General features: G+C 38.8%; 2 protein-coding genes across 6 annotated transcripts in view; both read right to left on the reverse strand.

Moving 5' to 3' along the window:
- Positions 1-2,399: 2,399 nt before the first annotated feature.
- Positions 2,400-2,846, reverse strand: LOC143026088 (KRAB-A domain-containing protein 2-like). Its single transcript, XM_076186083.1, has one exon. It carries the CDS (start codon positions 2,844-2,846, stop codon positions 2,400-2,402), a length of 447 nt encoding a protein of 148 aa, XP_076042198.1.
- Positions 2,847-8,755: 5,909 nt separating this feature from the next.
- The window catches only part of SecS (Sec synthetase), a 58,185-nt gene continuing 46,268 nt past the window's right edge, over positions 8,756-20,672 (reverse strand). For 4 of the 5 annotated variants that reach the window (XM_076187280.1, XM_076187276.1, XM_076187277.1 and 1 more), the window contains 3 exons: positions 17,679-17,864; positions 17,450-17,581; positions 8,756-9,067 (listed from right to left, as the gene is read on the reverse strand). In XM_076187280.1, the coding sequence (XP_076043395.1) occupies positions 8,835-9,067; positions 17,450-17,581; positions 17,679-17,864 (551 nt within the window). In that variant the 3' untranslated portion in view covers positions 8,756-8,834. The remainder of the gene's footprint in view (positions 9,068-17,449; positions 17,582-17,678; positions 17,865-20,672) is intronic. The other variant, XM_076187279.1, reaches the window with a different exon arrangement.

The raw sequence follows: 20,672 nt of genomic DNA on the forward strand, positions 1-20,672 counted from the left end.
TCCTCCGAGGTCGTAAGTTCTCCGAGGCAGTAAGCCTTTCGAGGCTGTAAATTCTCCGAGGGTGCAAGTTCTCCGAGGGTGCAAGTCCTCTGAGGGTCCAAGTCCTCCGAGGGTGCCAGTCCTCCGAGGGTGCAAGTCCTCAGAAGTTGTAACCCCTTCGAGAAACGACTCCCATATGATATGCTTGAAAGCCGTGTCTTCGTATTAATGTAAAGATATTTCGAACTTACAGGATGAAATTTTGTAGCACGTGTTGGTCGACGAAATGCCAGGGGAACCCGACGCCGTGCAGAAGCGACAACGCCACTTTTGGAAATGGGTGACATGTCAGAAAAAATTAAAAAAGCTGACCTACAATCCAATAAACGGTACCTTTGCCAGCTCAGGGCCGAACACAGTCAAACATTTCTCGACAAAAGAGTCGGTATGACAGTTTCACCGAAAAGTCCTTAAGCCGAAAACTCCATGCAGGACAAAATTGATTTCCCTGCAGGAATTCGGAGAAGAACCCCACCAGCTGGAGCCTGGGTCACAGCAATATAATTGCTGTGCCTTTTAAAGGCTCCTCACGTTGTTGCATCGGACATTGATATTGGCTCAGGCGAGAAACCCGCCAGCTAACAACGGACCCTCAAGTGAGGGAAATTCTTCTGGCCCCAAAAGTAGTGATCGAAGAAACTAACAACGTATATCCATTTCCATCTGTATACGCAACCCAGATATGTTCAATATTGGGTGTCATGACATATAATATATATATATATATATATATATATATATATATAATGTATATAAATACACACACACATATATATATATATATATATATATATATATATATATATATATACTGTATATATGTGTGTGTGTATATGTTACAGTGAATCTGTAATATCAGGGAATATATATATTCCCTGCTATTTTCAGGGAATGTGTATAATGTCTGATTCACTCGGGGAATATGTATATTCCCTAAAATTTTCAGAGTATATACATATTCCCTGAAATTTGGATCTTATTATTATACAGATTCCCTGAATCATATTTAAAATGACAGAACAAAGGGAAAAAAAAACGAATGAACACATGGATACAATTATCTAATTTATTTATCACATAAATAGAGCTAGTCACAAAACAGTCAATGTTTAAAACATCCAAAATTAAGCTTATAAAATCAGTTATGAATTGTAATACAGTTATTAACTCAATAAAAAATAAAACTTGCCAGTTACAAAATAGTTAATATTTAGAACATCGCCTTGTTTTCACAATGCAGGCTTGAATGGCATTGTGAGTTGCATTTAACCTTGAGCTTGAAACATTTACATCGATTTGTTTGGCAATGTTTTGAACCAGCACATTTACATTTGGCGAACCTTGGCCACCTGACTTCGACTCTTGCTGTAAAGCAGGTCGAAGAGAAACAATCCTATCGGCTGTCACATCGCTTCGGAGTGCAGTTCATACGTACATAAATCAAATTGATTCCTGGTATACTTCCCACGCAGTATGCCACTTTTTACTGCAATTGTGTAATTATCATTTTCGTCAATGTCCACAATCATTCCCTTGATATTCCTTGGATCACCACGACTCCTATCCACCATTGGTATCGGAATCGTAACATTGTTACCGACATTTCCACGGTCCATAATACGACGACTTCGTTTAATCCTACGTTCAGCTTGTGAAAGTTGAGCTTCGCATGCACGTTTTCGCTGAGAAACAATATTGTTTTGACGAACGGAGAATGTTGATGTTGGTTCGACAGAAGGTGGTTCTACATCAGGTGGTTCGACTGAAGTTGTTTTATCCGTAATTACTGACAGCAGATCGTCCTCACTTTGCAGACGGTGAATTACATCATGTGGAAGAGCAGAAGTTGTGAGACCTACTTTAGCATCCGATCCAAACAACGCAGCAAATGGTGACCTTTTAATGCCAGAGTGGTAACTAGTTGTTGTTTTTTTTCTTAATTGCACAAATTTTAATCCAACTGTCCAGTCTGTGGTTTGGTTATCACCCAACCAGGCTACCAACATATCTTTGATATCACAATTGGCACGTTCAACTGACCCCTGGCTCTGGGGATACCTAGGTTTTCAATCAACTATTACGAGATCAGGCCAAAGCAGGTTAAGATCGGTTATAACACTAGCAGTAAACTCCGATCCATTGTCACTCTGTCAAATTTCCGTTGCGCCAAGTAAAAGAAAAATATCTAAAAGGTGATAATCAACCTCCGCAGCACGTTTTGATGTGAGAGGTCTCAAGACACAGAACTTTGTAAGGTGTTCTTGGTAAACCATTATCCACTTATAGTTGCCTTGCTTCATTGACTGCATGTCAACAAGGTCAACCTGTGACCTGGAACCAAAGTTCTTTGTCAGAATTGGTCAAACAACAGTCCCTTTAGTTGTTGGCCGTTTACGTTGACATTCGATGCACAGTGATTTGTAAATTGATATGGTGTCATGCGTAATATTGGCATAGTTTTTGGTTAATTCCTTCACCATCTTATCGCGACCTCCGTGGCCAGTTGCAATGTGAGCACGCTTAATGATATCGTACGTATCCTCTAATGTAGCAAAATAAATAGGATCCTCATTGGCATTGCGTCTTCTAATCGACTCGAAAACATCACCACACTTGAGAACCTCATACTTCTTCAGCAGATAGTATTCGTGAGGCGTTTTTTTGGCTGACGTGTCAGTTGCTGTCAGATCTGCAATATTATTATTATATTGCTCTTTTGGAAGCAACACATATTTCTTTAATGCATATTTTTTCAATAACTCTTCCCGAAAATATGCTTCCAAATCACAATCAGTTGGATTTGCCATGATGTTGACACTAGCGAAGATGACGTGTGACAGGCGACTGAAACTTTGTCCGGCCTTGGGGATTAGGGGTGGGGTGGGGGGTAATTAGCGGGAGTCCTGCGATGGTTCGGTCGGGTCACGATGCCATTAAAGCCTGCATTGTGAAAAAAATGCGATGTTCTAAATATTAACTATTTTGTGACTGACAAGTTATACTTTTTATTGAGTTGATAACTGTATTACCATTCATACATAATTTTATTAACTTCATTTTGGATGTTTTAGATATTGACTGTTTTGTGAATAGCTCGTATTTGTCATAGATAAATTAGATAATTGTATGTGTTTATTCGTTTTTTCCTTTGTTCTGCCATTCTAAATATGATTCAGGGAATCTGTATAATAATAAGGTCCAAATTTCAGGGAATATGTATATACCCTGAAAAATTTAGGTAATATACATATTCCCCGAGTGAATCAGACATTATACACATTCCCTGAAAATATCAGGGAATGTATATATTCCCTGATTTTACAGATTAACTGTATATATATATATATATATATATATATATATATATATATATATATATATATATATATATATATATATATATATATATATACACAGTGTGTGCGTGCATGTTTATGTATATATATATATATATATATATATGTATATATATATATATATATATATATATATATATATATATATATATATATATATATGTGTGTGTGTGTGTGTGTGTGTGTGTGTATGCAGAAAAAACCCACTGGGAAATAAGAAGCTTAGTCCGAACGTTCGGACTAAGCTTCTTATTTCCCATTGTTTTTTTCTGCATATTATTTTCACGTGTGCCTTGTGAATTACTGCAACATATATATATATATATATATATATATATATATATATATACACGAGTATATATATATATATATATATAATATATATATATATATTTGCGTGCATGTTGTCACAATTTTTTAAATTGTGACACCCAGCTCGTTGTCTCCCTTCCCATTTTCTCGTCTGTTTTCTCTCCGTATCAGCCCTTTATTCCCTATATTCGGGGGAATTTCCAGTCCTTAAGACTTCTAGTAGCAACATCCTGTCTTTTCTCCTCCTCGTTATCCTCTTTATTTGTCATGTCATTTTTGACAACCAATTCAATGCCTTAACGAAGGGAGAGACTTCTAATATCTAGAAACACACCCCCCCCTTTTGATTTGTGTTCTCAGAGCCATGCTCAACGGTTTTAGCGCCCACACAAAGCACTCAAACACACCCCCTCCCCCCCCTGCGCGCTGCCACATATTTGATTAAGCTAGGCAATTGGAATTATTAGGACTGTGTTTAACCCGTTCGTGAACAGTGTCTACCTCAAAGAACACTTGGAACTGTGTCACCCTCCAGCATGAACATTATTCGTAGTACCCTTCGCAACTAGGGACGGAGACCTAGTACTATTGGCAACGTCGGAAGCCGGCTAGCGGACATCGTGACCTGACCTACCGCAGGACACAAGTAGTCTACCCATTAAAGTCGACCAGGGAGGTTCGGGCCGCTCACGTCCAGGAGAGCCAAATCGCGCCCTATCCTCCCTCATGTGGTTATTAAGGATTTGCATCCTTGAGTGAGTGCGTGAGCGTTGAAGGAGTGGTGGTGGGTCGAATCCCCCTCCGAACTTATCAGGTGGAGTGCTGTGTGTGTCGTCCCGACTATCTTAGTGACCAGAGGCCTCCAGCCTCCAGTGAACCAAACATTTGTGTCTCAAGGGGTCACGTACGTATCTGTACCCCCTTTCCTCGGGACACTGACCTGAAAGGAACTGGATAGCGTACACGAGAAGCCTCCTACGTGTTCAATCCTGCTCCCCCTCCACGAGGTTAATCACAAAGGATGACCTGGGTTCCCGCCGTGATCGACAACAATGATATACTTCAAAAGCATCCTGCCAGAACGAGGAACAGTACCCCATGGAAGTCATCCCCTCAACCAGCAGAGACCCTCTAAGGATAAGAGCAAGTAACCAGGAGTATTTAATAGATAGGACCCCTAGATAGGCGCGCAGGGAGATAGGATAGATAGTATGTATGTATGAAATCCAACTGTTAAAACCCTTATTTAATGTCAAGTAGCTTAATTTTAGTGTTTAATTATCCAATTCATTAAAACTCATAATAGGAATTCTGGGTTTCATTACCCAAAGACGGTTATCTTTATGAGTTGTCCCCACACCCCTCTTTGATTTACGTACATACACGCTTGCTGTGAGGAAGCACGCGTGGTCCCGTGTGGTAATGCGAATTTCCTGGCCTTCGGTTCCCCACTGAGATTATCATCCTCCTCCATTCTTCACTCCCTTGAGGTACGTATTTCCCCACGTTCCCTCAACCACCTCCTCCTCCTTCCACTGTCCAGGAAATTTGTAATACATGTGTGTGTGCGTGCGTGTGTGTTTGCGTACGTGTTCGTGCGTGCGTATGTGTGTGTGTGTGTACACGGTGTGTGTATGTATGTGTGAGTCTATCGGCGAATACCATTAAATTGAATATTAGGATTTAGAGGAATTATTAGAAAAAATAAAAGAAGAAATGAAGAAGGGGCAAGAAGAAATGAAGAAGGGGCAAGAAGAAATGAAGGACTTCATCGTGAAGGCGGTAAAGAGATGGAGTGACGATGACGACAATGATTATTCGGAAGACGAAGTTAGGACTCCACCACGTAAACGACCTAAAGCGTCCAAAGATGTTGTTATTACCGGTACTGAATAAAAAAAACTTGTATGGGTTCCTCTCTTTTATTATCTAAACCAAACCGAACAAATCATACATTAAAACAATGAAGGCGCCGCAGGCCAAGCACCCATGGCCGGCGTCAGCCGGGTGCTTGTTATTCTATAAAAGTAGGGCATGGACAACCAAGAATAGCTTTTATTCTCTTTGCCAAAGGTCTAACTCCAGATATATGGTAATCTAGATACTCAATAGATCTAGCATTCAAAACAGTTTTACCTTTATTTACTTGGACATTATGTTCTGCCAAGAGTTCTAAAGCTCTTTTCAATCTGGTATCATCATCTACTCAAGTAGTATTGTAGTGGGAGAATGCATATTTGTAATATTATGTAAAGGTTCAAATCCTGCCACCGGAGAAGTTGAACCAATGGCATGGTTCATTAAATTTCATGCTACAAAGCCCTCTGTGAGGGGCACCGTCCTAGCCTTCTGACAGCAACTTTTCTGAAGTTAAAAAAAAAAAAGTAACTGCATGGAGCCTTCTAGTGGGTTTCCACCAATGGATTTGTATTCACCCGGATAAGCATTCCAATACCGTGTGTGACATCAGTATTTTGTCAACAGTGAGCTAGAGAGCACATGGTCATTCAAAATTGTGCCATACTTTTGCATAATAATTTTGTAAATTTGTTACATATTTAATTTACCCACCATAATATTAAATGGTGGCAGCAATTAAAAACTTCATTTTGTGAGACATTTTAGTGACAATTTAACTATAACTTGTACACAAGTGAACTATATGGTTTCCAAAGTATTTTGGCATGTGTACTTTTTTTCTCTTTCCTTTACTCATTTTTACAGCTAGGTTCACATAAACATTGCGATCACAAATAATTGACTATTGTGGAAGTGAAAAAAGTGAAACTGTGGACTGCTTAGTATTATTCTGTTGGACATCGACTCAACCCATTTTGCCTCCGATTTTGAGCTCATCTCTTCACCACTAGTTACCTTAATATCACCCCAAACTGTTATCATCAGCGTGCTATGAGATTTCTCAATGTATTGCTAAAGATTTCCCAGCTATATCATTGTTGTGCACATGGATGTTGTCAGATGAGTATTTTCTGAATCCATGCGGGATTCCATAAGTTGATGTGTTGTTGTGTTGTCCATCATATTGTCTGTATATTCCTGTTAATGTACATTATGGTCACTCCTTTATAATACATATTTTCTATTAGACTTTGTATTCTATGACAAAGCTAATTTCACTTAAACAATAGTGACCATTTTATATAAATTCTCATAATCCCCTGTTTAAGTAGATGTGAGCCAGGATCATGTGTGTTGCTATTAAACAGCAGCAAATCCCTGTGTGGATGAGAGCCATACTATTCAGTGGACTTCTGTCCTGACTTCCAAAGGTATTCGTTGAAGACACAAATATCCCTCTCCAAGCAGATACCAGCATATACGTGTGTTTGATCACTGGACTGTACCTAATCTTTCCTCATTTTATATACGAATTGCTCAGAAGTGGTCGAACCATACCTGCCCCTATAGCTGTCAGTGATCATCTCAATATGTCTAGTGACAAAGTTTCTTTATTTCTGTGTGGTGAAACAGTGGCAGCTTCAGCTATGGCTCCTCCCACTATTACCCTATTACACCAGAACCCCTCCATTGTAAAATTCTTGGGGGAGGATCCTAATTATTCAGCATCTGCATTTATTCAACAATGTGAGGATAGTATCATCAACACTGTCATTACAGGGTCTGAAAATTTTTCCTTTGTTTGATCTCAACTTGTTCCTAACTCGCTAGCCTCTGAGATGATATCAGCTTCATGTGTCAATCCTAGAGCTTTAAACTATGACTATGCCACCTTCAGGGCGAATTTTAAAATATTTGGTGGAAACCTGGTAGGTGATAATTTTCTCTGGTGCTACAGGTTGTCTGAAGTACTCTCTTCCTCCATGGGCACTGAGACTTTTATGTGTGCTCAGGCTAGAGCTGGTATGGTGGCCTCTGAAGCATTAGATTCATTGATACATTCACAGTGGATAGAAAAAAAAAAATCTATCACATTAGACTCCAACTTGTTTTGGAGTACTTGTTCTATGTTTTCTTCCTTGCTCCCTATAAATGAAAGACTGCTTCTCTCAGTTATCAGACAGACGAGTCTTTACTAACATTTGCAAAAAAGCTTTCTAGAAAGTCAAAAGAACTGCCTCATCCTGCCGTGCTAGCTCCTACACTGCCTAGTCATTCACAGAAGACTACGGAGGTTCCTACTCCACCACCTCTGTCTTCATCACCTACACAGAGCACTCCATCTCCATATGTATCTACTATGCTTACTTGCACATATTGTAACAATGTAGGTCATTCTATTGTTTTCTGTTTCATTTGTGTCATGAGCAAAATTCTAAACAGACTTCCATATATATAGACATTTCACTAAATCCTCTTCTATCATCACCAATGACTTCAAGAATGTCATTTCAATCTCAATCTAGCTACTGTCATGTCCATGGACAGTGTAGCCATTCTTCTGATCAGTGTTCCAAGATTTTGAAGCTTAGAGCAGAAAATAGTTCAATCCCCAGGCATACTCAGTCCCATTTTCACAAGCGCCTGTATCAAAATCCCAAAGACTAACAGTGACCAGTCCAAGATCGTCCCTTTAGTGGCTGCTGTCTCTTCCCAACTCCTTACCTTTCAGTGTTATATGGACCAGTTACCTATCTCTGTAGCGGTAGACACTGGGGCAGAATGTAGCATTATCAGTGGAAGAGCATATTCTGCTCTCAAGGATTTGTACAACATACCATTGTTACCTTCTTGTAGTGCTTTGCAAGCTGTATAAGGCTGTCCTTTGTCTATTCTTGGACCTATTTGCATTTCCTTAAGGTTTTCTTCCCATGCTTAAGTGTTTCATGTTTACATTAAAATTTCTTTTGCCACATAACTTCCCAAACTCCACCACCAGAGTAGGTAATTGAAAAGTTGAAAGTTATAATATTTTTTTTTTCTATTCCATTTTATTTTGCTGAAAAATGAGCAGCAAAACAAAAATTTTCGTTGTCAAACTGTAATGTTTTGTACATGAGTGAATCTACATTACTGTCATTGTTCAAATCAAAATTTAAAATGCAATTTTTTTTTCCATATTAGTATCACTGATGCATACATGTTATTGTCATTATAACAAAGCATCCATACAAATGCAATTCAATTTGACTACATGATTAGAAAAAACTATATCTCTTCCTCTTCTTCCTCTTCCTCCTCCACCTCTTCCTCTTCAACAACACTGTGGTTCTGGCACACCTGATTGAATTGAGTGCTTGATCTCCGTTGAGGTGATGTAAATTTTTCCAGTGTTTTATCAAGGCGCTGAATGAAAAGTTCCACATCTCTCTGACTCATTCCAATGGCAGCCGCAGCAGTGATATAGGGATTTGGGTAGTTGATAGAATGGCTGCCCCAACCTGTGAACACAAAAAGACATTGGTATGCTAAAAAATTAACTTTTTGATAATTTTGTGAAAACTTGTGGAAAACTCATTTGAAGTATGCAGAACATACTGGTGAAGTATGAGTGTCATACAGCATCATTTACTACTACAAAAAAAACAACCAATGTCCCTATTTAAAGGGACATGGCATAAGACTAGTTTTCTATTTGCCATTTACAATGATGTTTTTCTTATTTATATAAAATTTTAGAAAAGTGTATTGTATATCTGTCAACATATAAGGACAGCAAGATGTGAAGGCAAGAAACATGGAGTAACAATTGTGTATCTATCTAAATTACCTAAATTACAAAGGCAGAGCATGCCGACAGGAGACCTTTTGGTCCATATCTAGGTCAGATGCAAAAAAATCATGATAAATAAATAAATAAAAACTATACTGTAAATAATAAATATATAAATAAATGCATAGGTATAGTTAAATAATAAACAAACAGGTAAATAGTAAATAAAAATAAATTGACATATAACTAATAATAAATGAGATTCAAGCAAATAATAATAAAAAGACAAATGTTACATACATACATATACTAAGGCTTTTTCCCCCTTTCAAGGGGGGAAACCAAAAGGAAAAATGCATAAAATCATTCCCACCCATTCCATCCCTAAATACACTCCACTCCCCTCCACCCTCCCTCTTATCTTAGCACCTCCTGGATGACGGGTCATCCCTGCACCATGTCCATCTTGCTTAGGTGTTTATCTAAATGATTCTTAAAGCTTCGAACTGAACTACATTGCACTGCCTCTGCAGGAAGTTTATTCCATTCATTAACTACATGGTTGGCAAAGTTGTTTCTACCCACTTCAAAATTAAATCTATTTCCAGATAGTTTGAGACCATTGTTTCTTATTTGATTCTCATTCAGTGTGAAAATTTTGTCACTTTTGATGTCAATTCCCTTTAGAATCTTAAAGACCTGTATCAAGTCAACTCAGAGTCTATGCTTTTTTAAGGAAAAGATTCTTATGTTTTAGTTGATTTTAATATGATTTATTTTTTATATTTGGAATCAGCTTTGTGGCTCGCCATTGTACTTTTTCCAATCTGTTAATGTCTTAATGAGATTTGGTGACCATACGAAAACAGCATATTCCAAATGTGGGCAAACTAATGATTATATATATATAGCTTGTTAATGAGTGATGGATTTTTGAAGTCAAAAGATCACACAATCAGTCCTAGAATCTTATTTGCTTTCTCAGTGGCTGAAATACACTGCTTAGAGGATTTGAGATCATTACTGATAATTATGCCAAGATCCTTTTCTCTATCCACTTTTGTTAATAAATTTCCAGATAACTTGTAATCGTACTTACTGTTATTTTTACCTATGTGCATTACTTTGCATTTACTTATGTTAAATTTCATTAGCCACTTTTCAGACCATTGCTGTAATTTATCTTAATCTTCTTGAATATCTAATTGTATCATTTATATATACTATGAATAGAAGTAGCCCAAGAATGGAACCCTGAGGAACTCCACTCATAACATTTTTCCAACAAGAAGTTTTTCCATTTAAAACAACTGTTTTTGATCATTCAACCAATTACTAATCATACTTAATAGGCTACCATTTATTCTGTGTGAAACTAATTTAGTAGTCTTTCATGGGGGACGGTATCAAAAGCTTTTGCAAAGTCTAGATATATTAAATCTATATTGTTTCTTTTGTCATAATTTGAGATAACTGTGTTGTAGAATTCAAGTAAGTTACGCAAGAACGTTTCTGTCTGAAACTATGCTGGCTATCATTTATCAGTTACTTTCTAAATGATGTTCGATAGCATCTCTGACGATAGTTTCCATCATTTTTCCTATGATTGAAGTCAAACTTAGGCCTGTAGTTATTTGGATTCTTTTTGTCACCTTTTTTGAATATGGGAGTAATGTTAGCTAACTTCCATTTTCTTGGGATATCTCCAGATATGATGGATTTCTTGAAAATAATTTCTAATGGAACAAGAATCTCATTTTTCATTTCCTTTAAGATTCTTGGATGCCAACTACCAGGCCCTGCTGTTTTATTAACTTTGAGTTTCTCTATACACCTTTTAATTTTTTCATTTGTTATATTCACTGTAGTAAATTTACCCTAGACTTTTCACAGGTTTCAGTCTGGAGTTCACTTTGAGGTGTTTAGTTTACAAATACCGAGCTAAAATAATTGTTTACAAAATATTACAAAGGCGGAGCATGCCGACAGGAGACCTTTTGGTCCATATCTATGTCGGATGAAAAAAAAAAAAAAAAAAAAAAAAAAAAAAATCATAATAATAATAAAATAATTACTTAAATCTATAATAATGTAAATAACAAAATACATAATTAAATGCATAGGTATAGTTAAATAATAAACAATCAGGTAAAAAGTAAATAATAATAAATTGACATATAACTAATAATTAATAAATGAAAATCAAACAGACAAATGATAACAAAACAAAAACAAATAATATAAAATAAATTATAATCATTACAGCATCTTGCTTAGGTGTTTATCTAAATGATTTTTTAAAGCTTCGAATTGAACTACATTGCACTACCTGTGCAGGAAGTTTATTCCATTCATTAACTACATGGTTGGCAAAGTTGTTTCTACCTACTTCCAAACTGAATCTATTTCTGGACAGTTTGAGACCATTGTTTCTTGTCTGATTCTCATTCAATGTGAAAATTTTGTCACTTTTGATGTTGTCAATTCCCTTTAGAATTTTAAAGACCTGTATCAAGTCACCTCTGAGTCTACACTTTTTTAGGGAAAACAGATTCATATGTTTTAGTCGATTTTCGTATGATTTATTTTTTATATTTGGAATCAGTTTTGTGGCTCGCCGTTGTACTTTTTCCAGTCTGTCAATGTCTTTAATGAGATTTGGTGACCATACGAAACAGCATATTCCAAATGTGGACGAACTAAAGATTTATATAGCTTGTTAATGAGTGATGGACTTTTGAAATCAAAAGATCGCGCAATCAGTCCTAGAACATTATTTACTTTCTCAGAGGCTGAAATACACTGCTTGGATGATTTGAGGTCGTTACTGATAATTACGCCAAGATCTTTTTCACTATCCACTTTTGTTAACGAATTTCTAAATAACTTGTAATCGTACTTAATGTTATTTTTACCTATGTGCATTACCTTGCATTTACTTGTGTTAAATTTCATTAGCCACTTTTCAGACCATTGCTGTAATTTATCTAAATCTTCTTGAATATGTAATTGGTTTAAGTGATCATTTGTCATTCCGCACAGTTTTGTATCATCAGCAAATTTGGAAACAGTAGATTTTAGTCCATGGTCTATATCATTTATATATACTATGAATAGAAGTGGCCCAAGAACGGAACCCTGAGGAACTCCAATTGTAACATTTTTCCATCTAGAAGTTTTTCCATTTAAAACAACTCTGTTTTCGACCATTCAACCAATTACTAGTCCAACTTAATAGGCTACCACTTATTCCGTGTAAAGCTAATTTAGTAAGTACTCTTTCGTGTGGGACGGTATCAAAAGCTTTTGCAAAGTCTAGATATATTAAATCTATATTGTTTCTTTTGTCATAATTCGAGATAACTGTGTTGTAGAATTCGAGTAAGTTAGTCACGCAAGAACGTTTCCGTCTGAAACCATGCTGGCTATCATTTATCAAACGGTTACTTTCTAAATGATGTTTGATAGCATCTCTGATGATAGTTTCCATTATTTTTCCTACAATTGAAGTAAAACTTATAGGCCTATAGTTATTTGGCTTCTTTTTGTCACCTTTTTTGAATATGGGAGTAACATTAGCTAACTTCCATTCTCTTGGGACATCTCCGGATATGATGGATTTCTTGAAAATAATTTCTAATGGAACAACAATATCATTTTTCATTTCCTTTAAGATTCTTGGATGCCAACCGTCAGGCCCTGGTGTTTTATTAACTTTGAGTTTATCTATACACCTTTTAATTTTTTCTTTTGTTATATTTACCGTAGTAAGTTTACTCTAGACTTTTCACAGGTTTCAGTTTGGAGTTCACTTTGAGGTGTTTCGTTTACAAATACCGAGCTAAAATAATTGTTTAAGATATCACACATTACTTCTTTGAATATTCAAGTTGACTGTCAGCAGATAATAGTGGACCAATGTGATTCCTATCAACCTTTTTATCTCTAATGTAACTATAGAATTCTTTGGGATTCTCTTTGGATTTATCAGCGATATTCATTTTGTATTGTCTTTTTATTTTTTTGTCTATACTTCCCACAGTTCTTTCCTATCTACCTTTGACTTTCTCCAAATTCTCTGAGAAAATCCTTACCTTTTGTCAAAACCTTCTTTCAAATTTGCCTTAACACAAAAACCTGATCCCTAAGCCTTCCCAACTACACTCAACAAAATGATCCCTTTAAAGTTACTACAACCACATTAGTTCCCTTTCCTTTGTAAAGTGGAACTATACAGGCATCCTTTCAGTCCTCTGACACTCTATCCTCCCTCAGACACACATTAAACAGCCTCACTATCCAGTCCACTATATGTATACCATCCTTTTTCAGACAATCCACTATATGTGTACCATCCTTTTTCAGACACTCCACTATATGTATACCATCCTTTTTCAGACAATCTACTATATGCCATCCTTTTTCACTCCACATGACACTCATCCAACCTAGATGTCTTACCAGCTCTCATAATTTTCAAAATGCCTTGTACCTTATCTTTCCTTACATATATTTTCCTGTCCCTTCATGGTCATTTTCATAGCGCCTCTCACACTACAATCATTCCCTATCCTCCAAATTCAACAACTTTCTAAAATACTCTCCCCATCTTCTTACCACTTTCACTTCCAGTAACATTTGTCCATCTACACCTTTTACCTTCTCTGCCTGACTCGCCCCCTCACTCTCCAAGAACTCATCGGCACTGTGACACACTTTGAGGACTTTGGTCCCACTGGCATCTGAAGAATTCATTCTGCTGGGGTGAGTTGTCATCATATGAAAAGGGTTATGACAATCTATCTGCTTGGACATGGTCAGGTATTTTAAGGGCATTATCCTGGCTAACACTTACCAATCCTGTTCAGCTGACAAGAAATCGATGTAGCGAAAAGGTTAACTTCCTTCCAAAACATCTTTTTAGCATATCTTTTTCTGCATGAGGGGGTGGAAAGGGGCGGGGGCTACTGATTAAGTGAAGCAGCCTTGTTGTGGATGTACTGTGTCTTGCTGCATTGTTTCTGACCCAGGGCAGTGGGCAGGATACAGGGATCACCTATCATCCATGAGGAGCTAAGATGAGAGGGAGGAAAGGGTAATGGATGGGAATGGAATGAAAGTGGAATGGGTGGGGATGAAATGGATGGGGGTGGGTATATCCCTTTTGACTTTGGCTATCTCCCTGGTAAGGGGAAAAAATACCTTGGTATATAGGTAGCTTTTCATTTTACATCTGTTCTCTTTGCCTCTTTTATCTTACATTTTGCTTCTCATTTTTCCTTGTACCTCTCATATGCTTCTCAAGTCCTACTTTGGAATCAATCCACATATGCTCACTTCTCTTCTACTACCATCTTCACTTCATTATCCCACCATTCACTATCCTTCCTTCTATTCCTGCCCATCCTTGTTCCACATATTATCTTTGCACATCTCGTCACTTCCTTTTTGAAACAAAACCATTCCTCTTCTACTCTATCCTTCACCACCTATCACACTTCTCTCAGCTTCTGGTATTCCTTCTTTTCCTTTTCATTCAAAATGTTTACTCTAAATACCTCTCTACCTTCTTTTTCCTCTTTCTCCACCTATCCTCCACTCTCATTTTACCTTCCACCAAAAAATCATCTGACCCCCCCTACTCTCTCCCCTATGAACATAGACATCCAGAACTCTCCCTATCCTTCCTATGGATACCACTACATAGTCCATTAAAAAAAAAATCAAAGTAGAACAGGTAATTTTCAAGGGAACAGTATAATGGAGGGATAGTTGTAGTACAAAGTAGCATCATCACTCTAGGAATAGAGATTTTATTCTACCACAGACAAATGATGTGTGGCTCTAGATCATAGGGGTGCCCAAAAACAATCTTTAAAACGTTGGCTGCATGCTACTTTGCAATTATTACAGCACAATAACATGCAGTCAATACTCCAGTACAGAGATTGACTGCCCTTCCACCATAATAAAAATTATTGCCTCAGGTTTCTCTGAACAGAAACCCACAGCGGCTAGCAATGCTCTACAGCTCCCACAGACCCCTCTGGGAAGAAACAAAACTTTGGACTGTTGTCTATGTTATATTAGTGGGGGAACTGTTTTTGTCACCAACTTTAAGTAGTGGGAGGGGAGCAGTAGATAACTCAGCTATCCTTATTAAAAATATGGAGATACCATTGAAGTTGATAGAGATCCTGGGCCTGGTTTGCAGACTGAGTATCAGCCCCATAGGGCTGCACTACCAGATACATGTGAGGGGGCTGACAAGTTTTGAAAATGGGTAGCAGGGAGATGATTCTGCCATCCATCTTGCAGGACCACCATTAGTTGGTATCCAACACTGAGATGGATTAAGCCACCTTGGTGAAGTACAAAGGCTATATCATACCACAGGAGATAAATAAAACTGCCTGGTGACTACCAGAATAAAAGCAAAAGTGTCATCTGGTATGAAAAAGGTTAATCAATTAATTAAGTGAAAAATGCACACGTATACAAAGCCCACAATCTGTCATAAGTGGGGACTCAAATCACACATCCACACCAAAAGACCCATTCACCCACTCCTATCATCTCAGCACCTTGGGACTGAAGTACATACACACATATATATACCAAGGCTTTTTCCCCCTTACTAGGGAGGTAGCCAAAAAGAAAAAGGCATAAAATCATTCCCACCAATTCCATCCCTAAATACACTCCACTCCCCTCCACCCTCCATCTCATCTTAGCACCTCCTGGATGACAGGTCATCCCTGCACCTTGTCCACTGCCCTGGGTCAGAAGCAGTGTCGCAAGTCACAGCACATCCACAGCAAGGCTGCTTCATTAAATCAGCGACCCCGCCCTCTCCGTCCCCCCATGCATAAAGGAGAAGACGGGGAGAAATCCCTTCGGGCTGCATCAAATTTTGCTCACACATACTCCCTCACCCCCCATCCCCCCACCCATTCCACCTCATGCATCACATCATCCATATACAACCATTCTCCATTCACCCCTGTCTTCTGTCCTCTCCCGTCCTTCCTCAACAGACATTCCCCTCTTCCCCAAAGCCTCCTTCACCCCATCCATCCATCTCATCCTAGGACATCCCCTCATGTTCACTCCCTCCACATCTGCCTTCCATACCTTTTACCAGTCTTTCTTCACTCATTCTTTCCATGTGTCCAAACCATCCTAATACTCTTTCATCAACTCTATCTCCCAGCTCCCTTTCCACCCCTGTTCTCCTCCTCACCTCCTCATTTCTCACTCTATCTAGCTTAGTAACCCCCATAATACTTCTCAGACACCTCATCTCAAACACATTCAAACTCCTTCTCTCTTCCTCTCTTATGTTCCATGTTTCTGCTCCATACAGTGCTGTTGGCACAATCACTCCATACATTCTCCTCTTAGCATCCATTCCCAAATGTCTATTCCTCATTACACTTTTAATCCACCAAGGCATTTACTCGCTTCTCTCAATCTACATTCTACCTCCACCTCCACTCCACCTTTTCCTGCCACATTTGCACCCAAGTATCTAAAACTATCCATTTCCTCCAGTTGCTCTCCCTTAATGCTCACTTCCAGTCTGCTGCCACTTTCACCCCTTGTACATCTCATCACCTTACTTTTACCCACATTTATCTTCAGCTTTCTTCTTTCACACACTCTCCCAAACTCTGTCATCAACTTCCTCAATCCCTCCTCCGATCCTGCCACAAGCACAGTGTCGTCTGCAAACAACAGCTAGCTCACCTCCCACTTTTCTTCATTTTCTTTAACCATCTCCAATCCCTGACCCACTACCCTTGCATTTACCTCTTGCACCACCCCATCCATGTACAAGTTGAACAGCCAGGGAGACATAACGCATCGCTGATGAAGTCCCACCTTTACCTCAAACCACTCTCTCCATCTCTTATCCTGACACATGCTCTACTACTCTCGTAAAAACTCGACAGCTCCTAGAAGCTTTCCTCCTATCTATATCCGCAAAACCTCCCATAGTGCCTTCCTGTCTACCCTGTTGTAAGCCTTTTCCAGATCCATAAAAGCCCAAAAAACATCCTTCCCCTTTCCTATAGCTTTCTGAAGTAGAGGGGACTGAAGTACTTACCCTTAAATTCCTTTCCTGCTATGAGCTTGGTTCCTTGAGCTGTTACAATCCTTGTGCCAGAAACACCCCTTAGAAATAGCATTGACCCTAACTCTGTGAGAGGTGCATTCACTTTGGAGGGCAAGGTCATAGCTGAAGAAAATATGAAATTAACATATAAATATCTATGATACACAGAAACTTGTAATAAATGTTGTACACTTATGTCTGACTGAAGATGTAATCTTACCAATAGAAATTGGATTGTTTTTAGTCTCTAGAACTCGAAGTCCATGTTTCTCTGCAACCTCTTTCATCTTATTCTGCAGAAGCTTCCTAAGTGTTTTACGTTCGTCCACTAGGTTTTTGTAACCAGTACAACCCATAGACAGGAGGGTTATGAGAACATCAAGTATTGGACTGGATGATGCTCTACCTGCCATGAAAAGTTACAAAAATCATTTTAGTAAGCTCAGACTTTCTCTTCAGTTGTTCTATGGGGAGGATTTTGGTTTCTGTATGAAGGTGTTGTTGTTGTTGTTGTTGTTGTCGTTCCCTAGACTGTCTGTCCGAGCAGTCCCGTCTCCCCAAGGAATGCTACAGCCGAAACTGGGTTTTCCCACAAATCCTTTATAGAGTGTATGTTGTGTTGTTTGCATGCATGATTGTGTATAATACAGTCTTCCATTATGTGTTGTATGGTATGGGGTGAAGTGTTACATCCTGGGCAGCTGTTCACAATGCAGTCATCCAGCCTCTTCTGGTAGCTTAGAAGTGCTGGGTGGTGGCCGCACCGCAGTCTGGCCAAGTGGACTCTGTCCTTTTGTGGGAGAGAGGATTCAGAAGGGTGGATATCAGGGGGTCTGGCATGCAGCAGTGTGTTGTCTTTCAGTGTGTTAATGGAGCGGTGAGTGATATGATTATGAATATGTTTCCGGAGGCTGGTATTTGGTGGTTGTGGAGGTAGAGAAGAGAGTATTTGTGCGTAATAAAGGTCTTTGGGTGTTGTTTTAATGTTTCTTGGTGTGTGTGGGTGTTCTGCTATGTAGTGTAGCGGGTGTGATGTGTTTGTGGTGGCTGCGGCAAGTGTTTGTGTGCCTCTCATGTCGAGGTGGTCCTTGACTTGGAGGACTTTTGTTTCATGGTGTAAATGGTCTGTTGGTGTTGTATTTGTGCAGTCTGTAATTGTTTTTAGGACTTTGTTTTGTATGATTTGAAGGGTGTTGTGGTGTGTCTCACTGAGATTAGGAGCCCATGCAGGACTCACATAATTCAACACTGAGCGTATGCATTGTTTGTATATTGTTATATTAGTTTCTTTGTTTTGTCCAAATGTCGTTCCAGTGATTGACTTAAGTGCGTTAAGTCTAGGTGTGCATTTGTTTTTTATGTTTGTGATGTGTTGTTTGAAAGACAAGGATGTATCGTATGTTACACCAAGAATTTTTGGTGTGTTTGTGTGTGGTATTAGAGTGTTGCTGATGTAGAGATGAGATATGTATTTGTGTTCTATTGTCCAGTTGGTGAGAAGTGTTGCTGTAGATTTGGTTGGAGCTATTTTGAGTCTGTTTGTGATGAACCATGTGTTGAGTGTATCAAGGTATGGCTGGATTATTTCTGCAGCTTTGTCTGTGTTACAATGTGTGCATGTGATTGTTATGTTGTCTGCGTAGGAAGAGATTTGTATTTCTGAGTTGTCTGGTGTGGGTAAGTCATGCATGTATAGATTAAATAGTGTGGGGGATAGAACTGAGCCCTGTGGTACTCCATTCTTAATGTTTCTGATGTGCGATGATTGGCCATTATATGACACGTAAGCATTCCTACCTGCCAGATAATTGGCCAGCCATCTTTTGGTGTTATTGTGCATGTCTGTGTTATATATTTTATTTGTTAGGTTGTGGCAGGGGATAGCATCAAAAGCTTTACTAATGTCTAATGTTATGAGCAGTGTTCTGTGGTGGGGCCTATCTGAATTGATGCCATCTAAAATTCTTTGTGTGAGGTTTATCAGAAGAGTGTTTGTGGAGTGTAGTGGCCTAAAACCGTATTGTGAGTCAGCAAGGGGAATATGTGGTGTGACAAGTTTAAGTATTAGGCGTTCAATGACTTTAGAGGGGGTGCAGAGAAGTGTGATTGGGCGGTGCAATGTTGGGATTGTTGGGTCTTTGTTCGGTTTTGGAATGGTGATTATTTTACCATGCTTCCAGATGTCAGGTATAGTGTTGTGTGAATAGCTGTAGTTTGCAATGTTTGTGAGTGTGTGTATACCTTGTGGTCCAATGTGTTTTAGGTGGATGTTGCTCATGTTATCAGGGCCACAGGCTGATGAGTGCTTGAGATTATGTATTATGAGTTTTGTCTGACTGTCTATGAAGGGTGCATAGTGTGAGTCTGTGGGGAAGTCTTTCTTACGTCGAATGGTGCGTCGGTCGTCAGGGTGAGAAGTGAGATGGCTTGTCTGTGCAAAATGACGTATGAGTGCGTTTGCTTGTTGTCTGTTTGAGGGTAGATTATCTGTTGTTGTGATTATTGCTGCGTGAGAGCGTGTTGTGTTACTGTTGGATAGTGTAATGCTGTCGAGTGTTTTGTACAATTTGCGGTGTTTGTTTTGTGATCAAGTGCATTGATAAAGTTTTGCCAATTTTGTGTTATTTGTTTGTGTATTTTATTGGCAATCACAGTGTTTAGTGTTTGTATTTGGTCTGCTATGTTTTGAGGGATAGGTGTGGGGGTATCGTGTTTAAGTGTGTCACAATGTCTGATGAGGTCTTGGATTTCTGGTGTGAAGTTGGGGTTGTGTGATTTTCTGTTGCCTCTAGGGATGTATCTCTTGTCTGCATTTTGTATGATTGTATTAAAAGTGTGCACAGCATTGTTTATGTTTGTGATTGGTGTACTGTTAAGTGTTTCAAAATGTTGTTCTGTCTCTTTAGTAAAAGCTTCCAGTTAGCTCTCTTGTAATTGGTGTATGTGTGTCTGTGGCCAACTGGGGTGCATCTTGTTTTGGTGGTGATGATGATTGGAAGGTGGTCAGAACCAAGGGTTCCGACCACTCTCCATGATGTTGTTGGGGTTAGGCAGGGGGAGCAGAAGGTGATATCAGGAGAGGAGGGAGTGTAGAGGGCTTGGTGTGGAATATGTGTATGATTATGTGTGTTGTTCATGATAGTCAATGTGTCAAACTGAGTCTGTATATCAAGCCCTCTGTCTGTGTCAGGGTTGTCGACATACCAGGCAGACG

The sequence above is a fragment of the Oratosquilla oratoria genome, chromosome 6, assembly GCF_046742065.1.
Source record: "Oratosquilla oratoria isolate Oo_2021 chromosome 6, ASM4674206v1, whole genome shotgun sequence".
Taxonomy (NCBI): Eukaryota; Metazoa; Arthropoda; class Malacostraca; order Stomatopoda; family Squillidae; genus Oratosquilla; species Oratosquilla oratoria.